At 44.7% G+C, this 20,715-nt stretch overlaps 1 protein-coding gene across 2 annotated transcripts in view; it reads right to left on the bottom strand.

Annotated features, from left to right (window-relative positions):
- The window catches only part of ANKRD29 (ankyrin repeat domain 29), a 60,532-nt gene that overhangs the window by 33,437 nt on the left and 6,380 nt on the right, over positions 1-20,715 (bottom strand). For both annotated transcript variants that reach the window (XM_032152641.2, XM_032152642.2), the window contains exons 2-4: positions 13,420-13,530; positions 10,529-10,627; positions 2,868-2,966 (exon numbers count right to left, since the gene is read on the bottom strand). In XM_032152641.2, the coding sequence (XP_032008532.1) occupies positions 2,868-2,966; positions 10,529-10,627; positions 13,420-13,530 (309 nt within the window). The remainder of the gene's footprint in view (positions 1-2,867; positions 2,967-10,528; positions 10,628-13,419; positions 13,531-20,715) is intronic.

Raw genomic sequence — 20,715 nt, 5'->3', positions numbered from 1 at the left:
AGCAACAAAAATTAGCCAGGGTGTGGTGGTGTGTGCCTGTAGTCCCAGCAACTTGGGAGGCTGAGGTCGGAGGATCGATTGAGCCTGGGAAGTGGAGGCTGCAGTGAGCCAAGATCACACCACTGCACCCCAGCCTGGGTGATAGAGCGAGACACTGTGTCAAAACAAAGAAATAAAAAAAGTAAAAAAAAAAAAAGAAACCAACTAAGCAGGGCACTGTAAAGCACACGTGCTCTGATGTGGAATGGGATATTCCTGTGTTCCATCTACTCTACTTTTATCTCTGCAGCCTAAATTAGAGCTTTTCTACCAATCACATCACATTGCTGACTCACTGAGTTTGTGGTCAACTAAAATCCTTAATGGTTTTCCTCAGGTGCTACAGCTAAGGCATTCTTTTTTCCCATCTAGTGTTGTTGAGTTGTTTGGCTCTCTGAACTGGACATCTGAGCTAATTACAAGTAATTCAAAAACACTTAATCTGGTTCTAAAATATGAATCATAAATATAAGATACTGTAGTTTCTAAATTTGGACATAAGGTGTTTGTTCAAAATGCCTACTCATAGAGCCCCACCCTCAGGTCTGGGGTGAGATCCAGAAATATGCCTTTTGACCAGTCATGTGGGTTGATTGTGTAGGCAGGTGGCAGGTGGGCCTCATGTGGAGAAACACTGCTATAAGAGGTCTCGAGTTAATAGGCAGGTAGCATCCTAAGGGGCTGCCTGTGGCTGGGTAGGGCCTCCCCAGAGGCAGGCTCTGTGGTGGGGGAGGGTGCTTGAGATGGGCTTTGAAGAGTGGGGAATGGAGAGGAGGGAGACTGAAGGCTGAGGCTGGTGGTAGATGGTAGTGGTGGGGAGGCATCACAAAATTGCATAACCGCAGGAATAAGCACCATTTCTAAGCTTTGTCCTGTCAATTTTCCTAGCTAATAAAGTAATAAATTTTCCTGCCTAATAAGGTAACAGAAAAGATAAAATATGATGATTCTCATAGAAGAACTGCTGTTATTTTTGTATGTATGTATGTATGTCAGGGTCCTGCTCTGTCCAGGCTGGCTGCAGTGGTGCAGTCATGGCTCACTGCAGCCTTGAACTTTTGGGCTCAAGCGATCTTCCTGCCCTAGCCTCCTGAGTAGCTGGGACTACAGGTGTATGTCACTGTGCCAGCTTTTAAAATATTTTTTACTTTTTTATAGATGGGGGCTTGCTATGTGGCCCAAGCTGGTTTGGAACTCCTGGGCTCAAGCAATCCTCCCACCTCAGCTTCCTGAGTAGCTGGCATCACAATACCTGACTAATTTTTTAAAAAATGTTTTATAGAGATAGGGTCTTGCGACATTGCCCAGGCTGGTCTCCAACTCCTGGTCTCAAGCAATCCTTTCACCTTGGCCTCCCAAAGTGCTGGGTTTACAGGTGTGAGCTATCACATCTGGCCTCTTTAATTGAATTAAAAAAATTTTTTTGAGACAGGGTTTCACTCTGTCACCCAGGCTGGAGTGCAGTGGTGCAATCATGACTCACCGCAGCCTTGACCTCCCAGGCTCAAGTGATCCTCTCATCTCAGCCTTCCAAGTAGCTGGGGCTACAGGCACATGCAACCATGCCTGGCTGATTTTTGTATTTTTGGTAAAGACAGGGTTTCACCATGTTGCCCAGGCTGGTCTTGAACTCCTGAGCTCAAACTATTCTCCTGCCTCAGCTTCCCAAAGTGCTGGGATTACAGGCGTGAGTTACTATTTTAACAGAAAAAAAATCCCACTGGAAATTCCCTTGATATCTAAACAGTCCACAAAAAGGATTAACTAAGAAAACCTAAAAGTTTCCAACTTGTGCACATTTTCAGGAATTTAAAAATTATAATTAGGCTAGAAATGAGTTGACAATTACAAAAATCTTATGGCAGTTCAAATTCTGCTACTACAAAATATTATCATGTAAAATCATACTGTGAACATGAAATTAATCTTTCTACATTCTCAGCTTTCTTATCTATATGTCAAAAATGAAAATCAATTACTTCTTTTTTTTTTTTTTTGAGATGGAGTCTCACTCTGTTGCCCAGGCTGGAGTGCAGTGGCATGATCTTGGCTCACTGTAACCTCTACCTCCCGGGTTCAAGTGATTCTCCTACCTCAGCCTCCTGAGTAGCTGGGATTGCAGGCATGTGCCACCATGCCTGGCTAATTTTTTTTTGTATTTTTAGTAGAGACAGGGTTTCACCATGTTGGTCAGGCTGGTCTCGAACTCCTGACCTCATGATCCCCCTGCCTTGGCCTCCCAAAGTGTTGGGATTACAGGCGTGAGCTACTGCACCTGGCTAATTACTTCTTTAAAGGAAGAACCACTATATAGTTTCCCAACTATATAAACTGTAGCTATGTATTATGCATTTCAGTGAGGATAGCTCATGAAAGTAAGCTGCCTGCCAAACTACCCTCTTTAGAAATGTCTCAGATCTAGTAGGATCAGATTAATACTTCCAACAATTCCTATCGTAGTATCGGAATTAATCTTAAGTGGAAAAAGAACATGGAAACAGGGAAAGTTAGAAAGCCACTGCTACTGTATCCCTCCTGGTTACAAAATTTAGTGTTCTACAGTAGAAAGGTATCAGTGCAGGAAAGGATAGAAGTAATTCCCCATAAAATGTGAGTTTGTGAGCCCAGAGTAAAAATGTAACGTTTTGAATAGAACCCTTAGAGCTACCCCTGAACCATTACAAGTAACCTTGAGGAAATCCACTTACTTAGGTTTGAGAATCTTGTAAAAAGGGAAACACAAATTCGTACCATAGATGAGGAGAAAAGCAATACCCATGGCTTCTGAAATTCTTCAACATAATACAAAATCAAGAAGGTTATCTCACTTTGGTCCTAAATTCAGTGGATGCTCCAAATCCAAAGAGAAATCTCACGACATCATTATGGCCTTGCTGGGCGGCAAAGAATAGGGCAGTTGTACCTGACTGGGAGAGAGGGAGAGGCTAGTTTTAAAAGACATTTGGTTATCTTACATTTGATTTGAACATCTGCAAAGAAAACAAAACAATATCCTTGCATAGAAACCTTCTAGCCTAGGAAGGGGCTAAATTTGAACAGATTCTTATTTTTTGGTCAGAGAAGTGACAAAACGAAAGGAAAACTTTATTCTTAGTGAAATGGGATGAATGGTGGCTCCTCAAAAGATCTGTCCCCATCCTAAAACTTGTGAATATTACCTTCTATGGCAAAAGATGTGATTAAGTTAAGGATTTTGAGAAGAGCTTATCCTGGGTTATCTGGGTGGGCCCTAAATCTAATGACAAGTGTCCTTCTAAGAGTGAGGCAGAGGCACTACTCACAATAGCTAAAATGTGGAAGCCACTGAAGTGTCCATCTGTGGATGAGCAAACAAGCAAAATGTGATGTATCCATACAACGGACTATTATTTAGCTAAAAAGAAAGGAAATTCTGACATATGCTACAACATGGATGAGCCTTGATAACATTATGCTAAGTGAAATAAGCTAGTCATAAAAGGCCAACAACTACATATGATTCTACTGTGATTTTTTTTTTTTTTTGAGACAGGGTCTTGCTCTGTCATCCAGGCTGGATGGAGTGCAGTGGCGCCATCTTGGCTCACTGCAACCTCTGCCTCCCAGGTTCAAGTGATTCTCATGCCTCAGCCTCCCAAGTAGCTGGGATTACAGGCGTGCACCCCCACACCTGGCTATTTTTTGTATTTTTAGTAGAAACAGTGTTTCACTATGTTGACCAGGCTGGTCTCAAAGTCCTGGCCTCAAGTGAGCTGCCCACCTTGGCCTCCCAAAGTGCTGGGATTACAGGCATGAGCCACTGCACCCAGCCTGCTGTGATATCTAAAGCAGTCAGAGTTATAGAACCAGAAAGTAGGATGCTGGTTGCCAGGGGCTGGGGGAAGGGGAGTATGGAAAGTTATTATTTAATGGATATGAAGTTGTGTAGTTTTACAAAACGAAAAGAGTTATAGAGATAGATGGGTGGTGATGTTGGTTGTACCACATTATGAATGCATTTAATAAGACTGAACTGTACACTTAAAAATGGCTAAGAGGGTAAAGTCTACATTATGTGTATTTTACCGCAATAAAAAATAATAAATTTTTTTTTGTAGTGAGGCAGAGGGATATTTGACCCAGAGAGAGTGCAACGTGACCACATAGGCAGAGACTGGAGAGCTGTGGCGATGAGGAGAGTGCTGACAGCCACCAGGGGCTGGAAGAGGCAAGGAAGGGAATTCCCCCAGGAGCCTCCAGGGGCAGTGTGGCACAGCCCACACCTTGATTTTGGACTTCTGGCCTCCAGATCTGACAGAATAAATTCCTGATGTTCGAAGCCACCCAGTTTGTGTTAATTTGTCACAGCAGCCCTTGGAAACTCAAGATATTTGGTATAGTGTTTGGTAAACACTAGCATTCATTAATACAGGGAAGAATTCAAATTACAAAGTTTAGTGCCCCAGAGTGGAAGACTACTTGTACAAGAAGGAAAATAAGTAATTCACCCACAAACTTCTCCAATTGCAAGCCCAGAGTCAAAATGAGCTCAAAACATTTCTCAAAATGGGACATAATAACAAGAAACAGCCTGCTTCTAAAATTTAAACTGATCATGACATTGAGACACAGTTTTTAGCATCCTCCCTTCCTATCTACTTTTACAAGTCTACTCAAAGATTGTTACCCAAATCACTGTGTAATATGAGCAAAATCATGAACCATTCTTGTGCGCAACATACATTTTTCCTATAGAGGTACTCTTCACTTCTGATCTTGGAGCTTGGGACAAAGCTAATACCACACCTTACCAGACACAGTGAAAAGAAACCCCTTTTTCCATAGTTTACCCAAAGCTGTTAAGATGGTAGGTCTCACTCATGTGTAAAAAGCTGAGGACAGCCTGGATTATAAGCTAGTGATCATGCTTAAAACTTGTTCTTAAGGGCCTAGGTGTCTCTGTGAATAGGTATGTGTGCGCATGCATGTGTGGGATGGGAGTGGGGACAATAAGACCCACTGAGACAGGCAGGATCCACCCACTTGCTTGCCTGTTTTTAAATGTGGTCTAGAAAAAAAAAAGCCCCTTACTCAAGCTGTAGCTTGCCTAACTTCTCACTGATGGCAGCGGTGGCCTGTCTGGAGCAGCAGCTGTGAAGATGCAGGCTGCCATGGGGGAGGTGCAGCTGGAGCTGTATGCTCCTCAGGTCCAGTGGGAGCTGAAAGCAGGTGGGAGCCCCATCCCCTATTGAGTTGGCTGTGCAGGAGCAGCCATGCCCAGCTACAGCTCTGGTTCTGGGCATCCCTGTGCTCTCTGGGCCTGGGAAGCCCCCATTACCCCCGCAGGCTTGGAAGTGCCTGCTCCTGCTCCCTGGCCGCTCCCTACTCCCGGCACCTGCTCCAGTGCAGAGTAAAGCTGTAGCCGAGCCTGGGTGCTGTCTGTCATGACCTGGCTAGGGGACTGCGTGCTTGAGGTGTGTATGCTTGAGGTGGTGCTGACATGCCAGCCTTGCCCCCCGACCTTGGCCCCCTCAGGACTTTGGGTGCTGACAAGCACAGGAGGGAGGCTGAGGGGCTGAGGGCAGCTAGGTGTGGGCCTGTAGGTGCCCCTTGGCAGGAACAGCCTGGGTGCCGTGGATGGCATGTTGATGGTGGGAGGCAGACACGTTCCCACCCATGGCTTCCCATGGACCAATCAGCACACACTCCCTCCTTTCTGAGGCCATAAAAACCTCTGACTCAGCCAGATTCAAAAAGATGTCCAGACTACCAGCTGCTGGAAGGATCTACCCATTGTGGGTCTCCTGTCCACTGAAAGCTGGACACAGAGGTCAGGACTACCAGCTACAGGAAGGAACTACACACTGTGAGTCTCCTCTCTGCTGAGAACTGGACACAGATATTGGGACTACCAGCTGTGGGAGGGGCTATCCATTTTGGGTCTCCTCAGATCGTCAGGATGACTTGCCTGCGGAAAAGAGCTACCCACTATGGGTCTCCTCTCCACTGAGAGCTGACCACTTGTTAGGATGACCTGCCTGCAGAAAAGAGCCACCCACTTTGGGTCTCCTGGGAGGTGTTTTGTCACTCAATGAAGCTCCTCTCCACTTTGTTCACCCTCCAATTGTTTGCATACCTCATTCTTCTTGGATGCGGGACAAGAATTTAGGACCTGGTGAATGACCCTGTTTATAACACAAACAGGGCTGAAACATGCCTTCTGCTTGCCACATTGCAGGCAATGAGGAGAGAGGAGCTACAGCCTTTTGGGGAGCCTAGACCTAGGGGCTCTCTGAGCCAGGGCTATGATACCCTCTTTGGGGCTCTGCGGTTCCTGGCATCTTCAAGCTTCCAAGCACCACTACATTCCCTGGTGTCTGCAGCGGAAGCCACTTGTGGTACACCTGGTCCAGCCACAGCCTCACACAGAGCTGGCACCTGTGCCAGTGCCTGGAGCTGCCTGCCTCGCCACAGCTGGCATGCCTGGTTGTGTGCAGTGGCTGGACCCCATGCTTGCTCACACACCTGGCTTGCCCTTGGCAGGCATGGAATCTGGGCTGGTAGGGTGAACCAAGTGCAACCTGTTGGGCCAAGTGGGCAGAATGAGCCCAACGGGCCTGAGCAACACTTGGGCAGAAGGTGCTGCCAGCCATGGAGGTTTCCAGCTGGCAAAGTGACACCCTAAGGATCCTGTGACAGCCAATCAGCAACAAAAGGCCCAAGAAACTACTAACCAGAAGTTCTCACTTTAGGTGGGTAGGGACTTCCTGGGGCACCACATGCACAGTTAGACTTAAACTTCAACTTATAGTCACCTCTTCCTTATCTTAATGCTAAAAATCACACCTGAAGGTGGAGATTTAAAATGCTAATCTTACATGCAATGATTAAAAAGCATATTGAGCTACTGTGCAAGTGCTATAGAAATCCCTCCTATACACGCCCCGACTAAACCCTTCCCTGTAAAAAGACCCTATAAAACAAACTCACATACTTCTCTTGCGGAGCAGGCAACCCTTTTCCTTTCCATAAGGGAACCTGGTTCCCTTATGCACAAGCTAAACAAACTTTCTCTTTGCCATCTGACAATCTCTCTTGACTTCTATCCTGGGAGAGTACAAGAATCTAGGGTGCCGATAACACCACCACTGAGGGAGAACGTGTAACACCTTCCCAGTTAGATATAACCCACATCAGGCTGTACCCTCAGCCAGACTCTGTCCCAGGAAGGCACAGGCATCGTGACCATTCACAGGGCCTTTCTGCCTGCAATGCAGGTTCCCACAGAAATAAGTAGGAAGCATCCTCCCACTGCTTTGTTACAGTTGAGGATGCTGGGTTCCCGAAACCTTAGGGAATCAATAGTTCTGGAGGAAGAAACTTGGCTAGAATAGGAAAACTCTCACCTTCTCAATAGACATTAAATTTTAGAGACTACCAAAGGTCTTTTCTAGAAGTTGTTTCTTTAGTAAGAGAAATAATTTGTTTTTCAATAGGCTTTCTTGATACATTAATTACATAAATCATTATTAGAGCAGTGTGAGCTGATTTTAGAACATACATACTGCTATTAATCATTCTGTACCTCAATGCAGCAATCCATAAATAGGAGCTATACCTTAGTCTGGAATGTGAATAAAAGTTTTAAATATGTGTGCCTTACTTCAGGGATTCATGCCAACTGTATTTGTAGCTCCTATGCCTGAGAGGTGTCATCAGCCAATTGTGGGTTCTTTAAAGCAATAGTGTTTCAGGAACATTAGTTTCCAGTTTGTCTCTCTAGCAAGCTCTGTGTATCTAGAGAGCTGACCTAAGCAAGGAGTGGCAGGTAGTTTTTCAGGAGACAAATATTCTGATATTGCAAAGTGGATTAACAATGGATCAAGGCAGAAGTCTGCCATAGGAGTAAATTTCAAAGCACTGCAAGGCACTCTTTTGGCTTCCAAAACTGGTGCAGGAGGCTGGGGTCTGCCATTGGCTTGGCAGCCTTCTTGCCCCAGACTGACACAGTCTCAGGAAATTCAGGGACTGCCAGGAACTTACATAGCACCATCATTTGAGCCACACAGGTTACCTTTAAGCTGAGTATACTTTGGTAAATCTTCAAAGGCTTTTGTTCTCAGTGCTATGAGAGTTTTCATCTCCAAGATTAGTTGAGCAATTGGAACCAAATGGATAAATATAAAACCATAGAAACCATAGACTGGCTAGAAATCAAATACTTCTCTCTTCTTCTAGCTGCTTTTCTCAGTTGTTTCAGAGAGATTTTTGTGCATGTTGAATTTGTCCTTCAGGATAAAGTTTTTAAAGTAAACCAGATCTGGACCATATTGTTTTTATTAGAGAAAATCTGTCTTTAAAGTTGTAATAAACAAAGACTATAAAGCAGAGAGGAAAAATAAAAAGATTAAAGTAATTTTAAACTATAATTCTAAATGGGTCCAGATATTTTCATTCCACAGGAAAATTAAGTGCTGAAGTGAAAATGACCTCAGACAACAATCTAGTGTTATGGAAACTGCACCAAAGAATCTGTTTGTGAGAAGATTGCATTTGCTGTAGTCTCTTTATACTGCTCCTCTCAATAGACCAGGCCTGTTGATCCAGGGCTACAGAGACCCAGTCCCAGATTCTGCATGTCACTCTTTCATGGTCCATAGCCAAGGCCTCCAACACCCAGACGGGTGGTGGGAAGGACATCTGGATGTGTCTTGGAACTCTATTTTTGAGTCAGGGTCTCTCTGTGTCGCCCAGGCTGGTAGTACAATCATGGCTCACTGCAGCCTGTAACTTCTGGGCTTAAACGAGCCTCTAGCCTCAGCCTCTCAAGTAACTGGTACTATAGGTGTAGACCACCACGTCTGGCTAAATTTTTACATTTTTTTGTAGAGATGGGGTCTTGCTATGTTGCCCAGGCATATGTTACACCTAGAACTCTTGACACAGTCCTGAGACCTGATGTGTCTTAATTTGCTCCACTCAGAGGTGACGGTCCAGGCTGGAAGAATGAGATATACGATATACTGGCTTGATGAAAGTTTGGTTGGTGAATTGTCTTTCTAAAATGTTGCCAGGCAGGACCTGGGATAAAATAAGGCTGGACCAAGGAAAACCAAGTGGTTCAGTCTGGACTTGCCCAGGAAGCCCATCTCAGGTCTGAGTCAGTATGAACTGAGAGGTCAGATGCACTCTAGGGATGACCTGAGCGTGTGTCTCCACAAAGATTAGTTTACCAGGTCCTGGGTCAGCTTGGAAATACATGGATGGGGCTTTCTCAGAACTGAGCCCCAAAGTATGTTAAAACGTCCCGGCCTAGGCAATCCCGGCACTTTGGGAGGCTGAGGTGGGCAGATCACGAGGTCAGGAGATCGAGACCATCTTGGTCACCATGGTGAAACCCCATCTCTACAAAAAATACAGAAAATTAGCTGGGCGTGGTGGCACACACCTGTAGTCCCAGCTACTCGGGAGGCTGAGGCATGAGAATCGCTTGAACTTGGGAGGTGGAGGTTGCATGAGCCGAGATTGTGCCATTGCACTCCAGCCTGGGCCACAGGGCAAGACTCCGTCTTAAATAAAAGTCCCAGACTCCCTTCTGCTTCTCTAGATTAGACCAAGAATGGATCCTCAAGCAAGACCAAACTCCCAAGATTGTCCTTGAATGAATGTGGGAACAGGCTCACATTTTTGTCCAGTGTTGACCCATATGGCTTTTTCCAGGAGAGCTTATTTAATTCATGGCCAGTTAGAGAGCAGTCCTTTGAAAACATGGTTTGGGGAGGATGATTGAGACATCCTAGCAAGTGAGCCTCATTACAAATAGGCTGATGACTCAGCTCTTCTAAAAATATAATGATCTATATGAAAATGCTATAAATCCTGCAGTATCTCATCCCAAGGGAATAATAAAGAACTGACTTGGGCCGGGCACGGTGGCTCACACCTGTAATCCCAGCAATTTGGGAGGCCGAAGCGGGTGGATCACGAGGTCTGGAGATCGAGACCATCCTGGCTAACACGGTGAAACCCCATCTCTACTAAAAATACAAAAAAAAAATTAGCCGGGCGTGGTGGCAGGTGCCTGTAGTCCCAGCTACTCGGGAGGCTGAGGCAGGAGAATGGCGTGAACCTGGGAGCCAGAGCTTGCAGTGAGCGGAGATGGCGCCAGTGCACTCCAACCTGGGTGACAGAGCGAGACACTGTCTCAAAAAAAAAAAAATAAAAAATAAAGAATAAAGAACTGATTTAAGCTTGACAAAAAAAAAAGTGTGAGTGTTTATAGGCAGGTGGTAAGAGGTTTGGTTACCTCAGATATGCCTGACAGGCTACATTCAAATGCATAACTGCTAGTATGTTGCTGGACCTCATTGTAGGCACAATAAACTCTGCAATGGGCTTTAATGTGGGAGAAGAGCAACGATGGCTCTTGTCCCCCATACCAGTTCACTATCATGAAAACTTCAAATCTCTGAGCCTGGTCACTTTTCTTCAAGTGCAAAGCCTGACCTACCTCTCTCTGGAGATTGATGTCTGCTCCTTGCAGAACCAGTTCCCTCACACAGTCTATGTGGCCAGCGTAGGCAGCAACCATCAGGAGTGTGGTGCCGTGCTGGATGGAGGAGAGACAGATGAACAGTTAGGCCACTGCTATGTCAGAAAGAAGGGTCCTAGAGAAGATGCTGCAGAGACATCAGCTCCACTCAGAACACATCCAAGGGCAAAATTCCCTGCAGTGATAAAAGTGCTCACGAATAATCTCATCATGCATCTTAGATGGGAAAAAGCAAAGCGACAAATTGCTGAGGTTGGAATTTTTGATGTAAAAATTCACTTACTTCCATTACCTTCAGAAGCACAGTCCAAATGAACCATAGTTACTGCATTTTAAGGCAGCGATGATATAATGCTCTCATTTTATGATTCCTATTAAATGATTCCTGAGCCAAAACATTGCTATTAATGCAAAAGAAAAATTAAATGGTACCATCTGATTTTCCATATTTAAAAGTCTTCATCTTCAAAATGATTCAGGTAAAGATGTATGGCATCAGGTGAAATGAAAGACTGGAAAGCTGAGAGTCAGGAGCTGTGGGGGCTAAACCCAGGTGGCTGTCACTGACCAAAAGTGTAACCTGGGCAAGTTGCTTACAATTACTTGGACTCATTTATTTCATTTTTAAAATGAGGGGTTGGATGGGACAATCACCAAAGTCTGTCCCAGCTTTAAGATTCAAGGACTTGAGGTGTACCATGTGATATGGACCCTTCTAATTGAAGTGGGCATTTGCAGTTTGACTTACAGTTGTTTTCAAGCACTTGAAATTGTAATCTTAGCTACCACCTCTGCATATTCAGCAACCTGCTGCTCAGAAGTGGATGATGAGAGAGACAGATGACTCTGCACATAGGGGAGGCTCATTAGGTATAGGGTAATTAAGTGAATTTTGGAGGCTTCGTGTTATTTTCTTCTGTGGGATTTTGTAGGAAGGCAGTATTGCTGAGCAGTCACTGACAGTATGATCTTGGGCACATCATGTAACCCTTCAGTCTCATTCTTTTCATCTGAAATATGGGGGAATAATAAAAGTATCCACCCGATTAAATTAGTGAATGAGATAAATCAGGCAATATGGTTAACATAGTAATGGTAGATATTCATTCAGTAAGTGTTAGATATTAAAATAACATTATGATAATTCAATGTTAGGCTGTCATCTGGCTTTTGTTGACTTCTGTCAATGGCCATGCTAGTTTTGTGAAAGTCTTGTTGGCTTTATGTAAAAAGTACCGGTAAAATAACGAAGTAACGAAGTAACAAAAAGCTAATGGCTTCTTAGTGGTGCTCTATGGTATATATATTTTTTTGAGTCGAAGTCTCGCTCTTGTCTCCCAGGCTGGAGTGGGATGGCACAATCTCAGCTCACTGCAACCTCCGCCTCCCAGGTTCAAGCGATTCTCTTGCCTCAGCCTCCTGAGTAGCTGGGATTACAGGAGCCTGCCACCACGCCCTGCTAAATTTTTGTATTTTTGGTAGAGGCGGGTTTCACCATGTTGGCCACGGTGACAACTGGTGTTTCTGCCCTATAGTTTTCCCACTGTGGTGTAGGAAACAGCCCCGTAAAACCCAAATAAGACCAAGATGGCCAGTTCACAGATGCCCAAGACCCGACAGCAGCCCGAGTTCTGGCAAAGAACAGATGGTGCATTCAAACTGGGATAATTGGAAGAAAGTGTAATAAAGAGACTATTAAGCTGAGGCCTGGGCATAGGGCATCTACAAAGAACAACACAGTACTGGGATCTAGGAACAGTGGGGGTCCATGACCAGCTGAGGCCTGAAGGTGCCAGGGGAAGGGAGCGGCTCCCAGGATGCAGAGAACAGTGGGGCGCTGCTGCCAGACAGAAACAGGGAGGGCGGTGGGCTCCCTGATGTCCCTCTCCTCCTACCGTCTGACTCCTGCAGATGCTCCTATGGGCCAGACACAACTGGAGGCCAGAGGAAAGTGAGTCTGCTGGAGCAGTACATAGTTCAGACTGTGGGACTAAGAGCGAGAAGGGTGTGGAGTGGGTCTGGAGGTGTAACCAAAGATATCCCGTAAACCAAAGATATCCTGCCATGATGCCCCCACGGGGCCAACTGGGGCAAAGTGCTATTTCACTTTTGGGCTTGTGGTGGATTTCAAATTTGTACAATAAAAGCTGGAAATGGCACACCCTGTTTTCAGGAAAACAAAGCTCCTTTGAAACATTTTTATTCAAATCCTAAAATCAAAACCTCATTGCTCGCTCCCTTTCCTCACTGGAGGTCCTCTTGGTCCCAGAGATGAGAAGTCTTGCTGAGGACCGAAAAATGATTGCCTCTAGCTGGGGATGGAAAGGCTAAGTGGTATCTGCCGGTGGGCAGTAGTATCTATTTTTGTTTCCCTTTTTAAATTGCCAATTAGTGTATTTATGTTTGCAAGAGGTAATGAAAGGATAAAAGCCCGGGGGAGGCTTCAATTTTTGTTTTCTCATCCTTGTAGAAGAAACATAACGCCCACATCCATGGCAGCCCACTTGTGCTCTAAATTATCTCCATCTTTTCATGAAAGTGGTTGGCTTGAATTCTTTCACTAAACAGGCTTTTCTTCTTGTAATCTGCCAATTCCGATTCCCAGTGAAGTGCCTCTTTCCCTACTGTGGTTGCCTTCTGTTTTATGCATTTAATTGTTTGCTTTTCTTTCTGACTTCCCCCAGCATGTTAAGTTCACCACAGTACCTTGGTTGTTTTAAAAAGGATAAAGCAAGCAAACACATGAACAAGTAAACAAGCATTGTAAAGGGGAGTGTATTCCTGAGGTGTTCCTGTGCCCACAGAGGGCAATCGTGCACGCTGGGCATGCATCTACCCAACCATCGTACGCTGTCTCTGCAGTCCACGTCCACCCGGCCGCTGTTCAACAGCAGCTTCAGCAGCGCCAGGTTTCCTCTCCTGGCTGCCCAGAATGCAGCGTTGGCAAGTGGAGTTTCCTTCTGCAAGAACAAAATGAAACAGGATTTTAAAATTGATGTCAGTTAACATGACTGCTGCTATGCACATAGATAATAACGTTCAGAAAGAAGAACATCCAGATGTGTTGCATCATTTGAAAGATTGCTCCTCCAGCAATAGACGACTATAATAACAGAATGAACTCTGTTGGATTCCAGACACCTGAGCTACCATATGGCTATGAAGAGCAGTGTTGTTGATAATCCAGCACTATTAATAACCTATTTCCCACTAATGTTCTCACTTTCCTGCCTCTGTTGTGTTTTTGTTCACCCAGTTTCCTTTTTGCTTGAAATGAATTTTCCTCCATCCTTCAAGGCCAAGGCTCTGCTCAAATGCTATTTCCTCCCGGAAACATTCCAAATCTTTATTCACCTCTAAGTGGGGCAAAATTTCTCCCAGTTCTGACCTCTCAAAGGAGTTTACCTGCCCTTTTCCTAAGCCCTCAATGCTTTCTATCTGATTCCAACTACCTGTGTGAATGTTTCACTTTCCCTCCACCTGATTTTCTTTATCTGTTTGTTTGTTTTGTTTTGAGACGGAGTCTCACTCTGTCGCCAGGCTGGAGTGCAGTGGCATGATCTTGGCTCACTGCAACCTCCCCCTCCCGGGTTCAAGTGATTCTCCTGCCTCAGCCTTCTGAGTAGCTGAGAGTACAGGCGTGCGCCACCATGCCCAGCTAATTTTTAGTAGAGACAGAGTTTCACCATGTTGGCCAGGATGGTCTTGAACTCTTGACCTCCTGATCCTCCCGCCTCGGCCTCCCAAAGTGCTGGGATTACAGGTGTGAGCCACCGCGCCCGGCCCCTCCATCTAATTTTCTTTGCTTCAGCTGGAACTTGCTAGAGGTTTGACTTGAGAACAAGGAACTTAGGGCAAATAATGCCATTACATGTCCTCGTATGGATCCTTCATTCCACCGTTGGATCATTTTGCTTGTTTGAGACAGGGACTCACTCTGCTGCCCAGGCTGGAGTGCAGTGGCATAGTTATGGCTCACTGCAGCCTCGACCTCTCAGGTTCAAGCCATCCTCCGACCTCAGCATCCTGAGTAGCTGAGACCACAGGTGCATGCCACCATGCCTGGCTAATTATTTTGTTTTGTAGAGAGGTTCTCGCTGTGTTGCCTAGGCTGGTCTTGAACTCCTGGGCTCAAGCAATCTACCCACCTCAGCCTCCCAAAGTGCTGGGATTACAGGCGTGAGCCACTGCACTGGGCCTACTGGGTTATTTTAAAGCTACAAAGTTAATTTTGGAGCCAGACCTATGGAAAGCATGGAAGTGGAAAACAGGTCTTCCAAATGGGTGGCAGAGCTGACTGCAGTACAATCTTCTTCTCTAAAATAATTGATATGAGTTTGCAGAGAACAGTCCACGAGAGGGAGGAACTGGCTTTGGGACCAGACAGCTCACCCCAGCCCTGGACAAGTAAGTTGGCCCTTGGGAATCTCAGTTTCCTCTTGCTGAGATGGAGATCACAGTACCTGCCTTGAAGTTGACGGTATTAAATGGTGCTGATTTTTGCCTAATACTGTACCAAACACACCATAAATGCTGATTAAGTGCCACTTTCCTCTATTTATTTTTCTTTACAAAGTCAGAATCAATAGGCAAAATCAAATCCAGACTATTGGTACTAATAAAGAATTGTGATGGTCTTAGGAAATTTTATAAAAGTATTCACATTGTTTAATAAAAGCATTTTTTGTGAGTGGGTTTAAAACATCTACCCGACTCAAAAGGCCTTTTACATAATATGCCTTTTAAATATATTGATATCGTATTAAATATAGTGCTTTTTCTAAGCTCAAAAGAAAATACCAACAATTTCAGCTACCAACAAGCCCTCTAAAATGAAAGGACAGTGGCAGCAGTATTTGTGGGTGTGAGGATTTCATTTCAGAAGTCCTTCAGCACATACACAGGCGTATGCCCTTGTGCATACTTGAATGAGAGAATGGCAAGGTGGGGAGTGATAAGCTAATAGCAAACATACTTTGAATAGTTTCCTGGCTCATTTAGAAGGAAAAAAAATCACCTCCAATTTCAGATTAACAATTTGCCTTTCCTGAACGTGTAAATTTTGCTGTCCTGGAGTTTTCAAGGCAAACTGCAACCATGGTTTTCACACCAGCGTTGCAGCTTAGGCACCAGGCTGGGTCTAATTTGTTCCAGCTGTCAGTAACTAGGCGAAGAAATGGCCAGGGAAGTTTGACCTGTATAATGAGTCATGAAACAAAGCCTTTTAACAAAGAGATTGCACAAGGCCAAAATGAAGTCTGGGAGGGTGAATCAGGCAGACAATGTAATATGCACCAGGGAACAGCTCTGCTAGCTTTTCCTGAAAGGTAAACACACAAGAATGATAAACTGTAATTCATTTTCAGGGACTCTGTCATTTCACTTTAATCCCAAATACCTTCAAAAGACCATCTGCAAACAGCAAGTGTCTATTGTCATAACAAGATCTCTAGTCGGGGCCTCTCCTCCCTTTAGGATGGTCTTGGGGATTCCTCTCCAGCTGGGCGGGCCATCCTGGTTTTCTATAAGGTTCTAGAAACCGAGCTTTGTGAAAAGCTATAAATATTTCATTTTCCTTCAAGGGCTTAATTTACTAAGAGGCAGCAACAGTGGGAATGGGAAGATTAGACAGACTGGAGACATTTTAAGGAGCTAAACTGCACAGCCTTGGTCTGTGACTGTATGTGCAGGAGAGGAGGGAATAGGAAAGTGGATTGACTCCTGATTTCTGGTTCCAGTGCCTGGCTGATCTTGGTGCCAATTCATGAAGTTTGGAAACACCGTATGAAGGACAGGCTTTGGAAAAAAATGATGAGCTCACGGTTGGACATGCTGGGTTTCAAGTGCCTATGGGGCATCTAGGTGGCAATGTCTAGCAAAGAAATGGGCAGGTGATCCTGTCACCCTATGGCTGGCACATTTACTGAAGGTCAGGAATCTCGAGCTAATGCTCACTCAGTGCAAAGTGCTTACTCTGGACCACGTGGCGTATCTTCTGCATACACTAGCTTATTTCATCCTCATCCTTGCTCAGTGAAGTGGGCACTGGGACGATCCCATTTTACAGATGAGGAAAGTGAGAAATGGCAAGTCAGTCTTCAGCAACAGGCAGTCTCTTGCTTGAGGCTGCCCTTTAACTCCCTGTCACACTGTTCTGCCTCCTGTGGAATCTTCTGTGCATAGCAAGGAGTAAGGCAGCAGTGACCCCCAGTGACCTCCTTCCTATCCTCCATCCCAAGCTCCTCTCCGGCTAAGATGGAAAGTCCCCAACCTTCCTTCTGTTTGGGGTCTATACACATCACATTCCCTGGATAACTTCCAAATCTCCTCACAGTATGATATGCACACAATCATAAATGGTGTGGAGAGAGATGGAGCCAGTCCTCTAGCCTTTAAAGGAGACGGTGCACGTGAAAATACGTCACAGAAACTGTAAAGCACTTTACCAAGCGTGCTATTACTATTTCACCTCTTTCTTGATTTTTCTGATCTCTACAATAACACCAAGGAGCTTCTCTCAGGCTTGCTGGTTCCAACTTTATATGTAACAACAAGGACAACTAAGTTAAGTTGAGATCTTGCTCTGTATCGGGCAGTGTGCTAAACAATTTACTGCTTTAACTCATTTAATTCCAGGAGCAGCCCCACGAGGTAGTACAGTCATGTAATATATAATGATGGGCTGCATATATGACAGTGGCCCCCTAATATTATGATACCATATTTTTACCGTACCTTTTCTATGTTTACATGTGTTTAGATATGCAAATGCTCACCACTGTGTAACAACTGCCTACAGTATTCCGTTCAGGAGCATGCTATAGAGTTTTGTCACCCAGGAGCAATAGGCTACACCACAGAGCCTAGGTGTGCAGTCAGCTACACTCTCTACGTCTGCAGTAAGTGCACTCTATGATGTTTGCTCAATGAAGGAATAACCTAACGTGCATTTCTCAGAATGTGTCCTTGTTGTTAAGTAATGTATGACTAATATAATTATTCCCATTTTTTCTTTTTATTTAAGATGGAGTCTCACTCTGTCACCCAGGCTGGAGTGCAGTGGCATGATCTCGGCTCACTGCAACCTCCGTCTCCTGGGTTCAAGCGATTCTTCTGCCTCAGCCTCCCGAGTAGCTGGGATTACAGGCACCTGCCACTACACCTGGCTAATTTTTGTATTATTAGTAGAGATGGGTTTTCACCATACTGGCTGGGCTGGTCTCGAACTCCTGACTTTGTGATCTGCCCGCCTTGGCCTCCCAAAGTGCTAGGATTACAGGCATGAGCCACCGCACCTGGACTAGTCCCATTTTTTCTTTTATTTTTTACTTTTTAAAGGAAGGTCCCTCCCCTCCCCTCTCCTTCCCTCCCCTCCTCTCCTCTCCCCCCCTCCCCCCTTTTATATGGAGTCTCGATCTGTTGCCTAGGCTGGAGTGCAGTGGCGCAATCTCGGCTCACTGCAACCATGCCTGACACTGACTATGCCTGGCTAATTTTTGTATTTTTGGTAGAGCTAGTGTTTTGCCACGTTGGCCAGACTGATCTCATACTCCTGGCCTCAAGTAATCCACCTGCCTCAGCCTCCCAAAGTGCTGGGATTACAGGAGTGAGAAACCATGCCTGGCCTATTATTCTCATTTTTAAGATGAGGAAATTGAGCATAGGAATGAGTTAGTCAAGGTCATGCAGTAAGGATCTTGGCTCATCCAAATAACAGTGCCGGGATTTAAATCCAAGTTTGGGCTGGGCGTGGTGTCTCACGCCTGTAATCTCAGCGCTTTGGGAGGCCCAGGCAGGTGGATCATGAGGTCAAGAGATCAAAACCATCCCGGCCAACATGGTGAAACTCCGTCTCTACTAAAAATACAAAAATTAGCTGGGCATGGTGACACGCACCTGTAGTCCCAGCTACTCGGGATGTAGTCCCAGCTACTCGGGAGGATGAGGCAGGAGAATTGCTTGAATCCGGGAGGTGGAGGTTGCAGTGAGCCAAGATCATACCACTGCACTCCAGCCTGGTGACAGAGCATAATTCTGTTCCCCCACCCACCATCAATCAATCAATCAATCAATCAATCAATCAATCAATCCAAGTCTGGACTGGACACAGTGGCTCATGCCTGTAATCCCAAGCACTTTGGGAGGCTGAGGTAGGCAGATCACTTGAGCTCAGGAGTTTGAGACCAATCTGGCCAACAATGTGAAACCCTGTCTCTACTAAAAATACAAAAATTAGCTGGGTGTGACGGTACACATGTGTAATCCCAGCTACTCGGGAGGCTGTGGCAAAGAATTGCTTGAACCTGGGAGGTGGAGGTTGCAGTGAGCCAAGATGGCGCCAATGCAGTCCAACCTGGGTGACAGAGAAAGACTCTGTCTCAAAAAAAAAAAAAAAACAACAGTCTGATAGTCTGTTTGGGTCCAGAGTCTGAAATCTTACATTTTACACCTTGTAGAAAATTGAGTGTAAGCTTCCACATTTGTCATATTTTCTTCTCTCCCTACTTGCCCCCTTCCATTTACTGTCAGAATTTTGGCTAATACACTGCTCATCTGTACACTTCCAGAAATTATACAGGAAGGAAGGGGAGAGGAAACACAGAGGAAACTTTATTTGTACAGAACTGGAATTCTAATTAAAAGCTAAGAGGGGGTAGGGATTTAAACTATTCGTTTAAAAAGGTTTAGAGTAATGTGGACTTCAATCGTACACTTATTAATTCAATCAAGAGAATATTAGCTCTACTCAGTAATGAATTTCTATGATATTAGAGGTGACATAAAATAAAGATGTAGTGATAGATTGCAAAGCTATATGCAGAAAGATGTTTTTGAGACATTACTGGCTATTCTAATCCATTGTCCCACTTTGTGCTAAGTTTTTACAATTTTCAGAATGCTTAATAAACATTAAGCCTGTAAATCAAAAATAAAATTTTAAGCCCCCCCACTGACTGAGTGGACCCCTCTCTTGGCCCAGGGGATCCCAAAAAAAAACCTGAAAAGTTCAGGCCATGACAGGAAGGGAGGTCTGATATACCTCACTACAGCCTCCTCCCTTTGGAACTTAGGTACGACAATTAACCAGCATTAACATTAAAATATAGTTCATAAGATTCACAAAACAGACTCTTTGTAGAATAAGATACCCACTCCAACCTGGCTGGGGTATAGCATCATATGACAGATAGCAGACCCTGAAGGAAATATGAAATTCTTTTTTTTATTTTTTATTTTTTGAGACGGAGTCTCACTCTGTCGCCCAGGCTGGAGTGCAGTGGCGTGATCTCGACTCACTGCAAGCTCTGCCTCCCGGGTTCAAGCGATTCTCCTGCTTCAGCCTCCTGAGTAGCTGGGATTACAGGCACATGCCACAACGCCTGGCTAATTTTCGTACTTTTTAGTAGAGACAGGGTTTCACTGTATTAGCCATATTGGCCAGACTGTTCTTGAACTCCTGACCTCAGGTGATCCACCCGCCTCAGCCTCCCAAAGTGCTGGGATTACAGGCGTGAGCCACCACGCCCAGCCTCCTTTTACTTTAAAAAATAATTCTCTGAGTTTTGTTTTACTTTAAAATATAATTCTAACAAACATGTGTCTGTGTTCTCAAGCAGAAGAGATTAGGAGTTGCCAGTTGTTAAAGGAAGTTTGCTGGAGGCAAAGTGGTACCAGTGAGAAGTCACTGATAACAGCTTGACGGAAAAACCATCAAAAGTAGATGCAAAGGGGTCATGTGGTTCAGATGCAAGCAGCCCTACATACATTGATCTGAATCATCAAGAAGAGGCTAAATTGTGACTTATAATACTCTATTTATTCTTCCACAGACTCGTCTAACAAACCAGGGCCTTTTCACATGTAGGCTTTGGAGACCCAGAGCCTAGGGCCTATGAGTCTTTCAGGAGCCTATGAAAATGAAAAAGTTAATCTGTGTTTCCCAAATCAAAGTTAATAAATATTCAATTAAATAGCTACAAAACATAACATCCTGTCAATTTTATTAACTGCTAAATTTGGTATTCATAAAATACTGATGCCACATGAAAATCATTTGTAGGTCTGATTTGCTCGCTGCATGAGAGTTACTGACCAACTATGACAACTGCAGAAAAGTGGACAAAAGGTAAATTAAATGAGTAACT

This window comes from Hylobates moloch, unplaced genomic scaffold, assembly GCF_009828535.3.
Source record: "Hylobates moloch isolate HMO894 unplaced genomic scaffold, HMol_V3 SCAFFOLD_5, whole genome shotgun sequence".
Lineage (NCBI taxonomy): Eukaryota > Metazoa > Chordata > Mammalia > Primates > Hylobatidae > Hylobates > Hylobates moloch.
The sequence above is the reverse complement of the archived record's forward strand: the minus strand, read 5'-3'. Positions and strand labels throughout refer to the sequence as shown.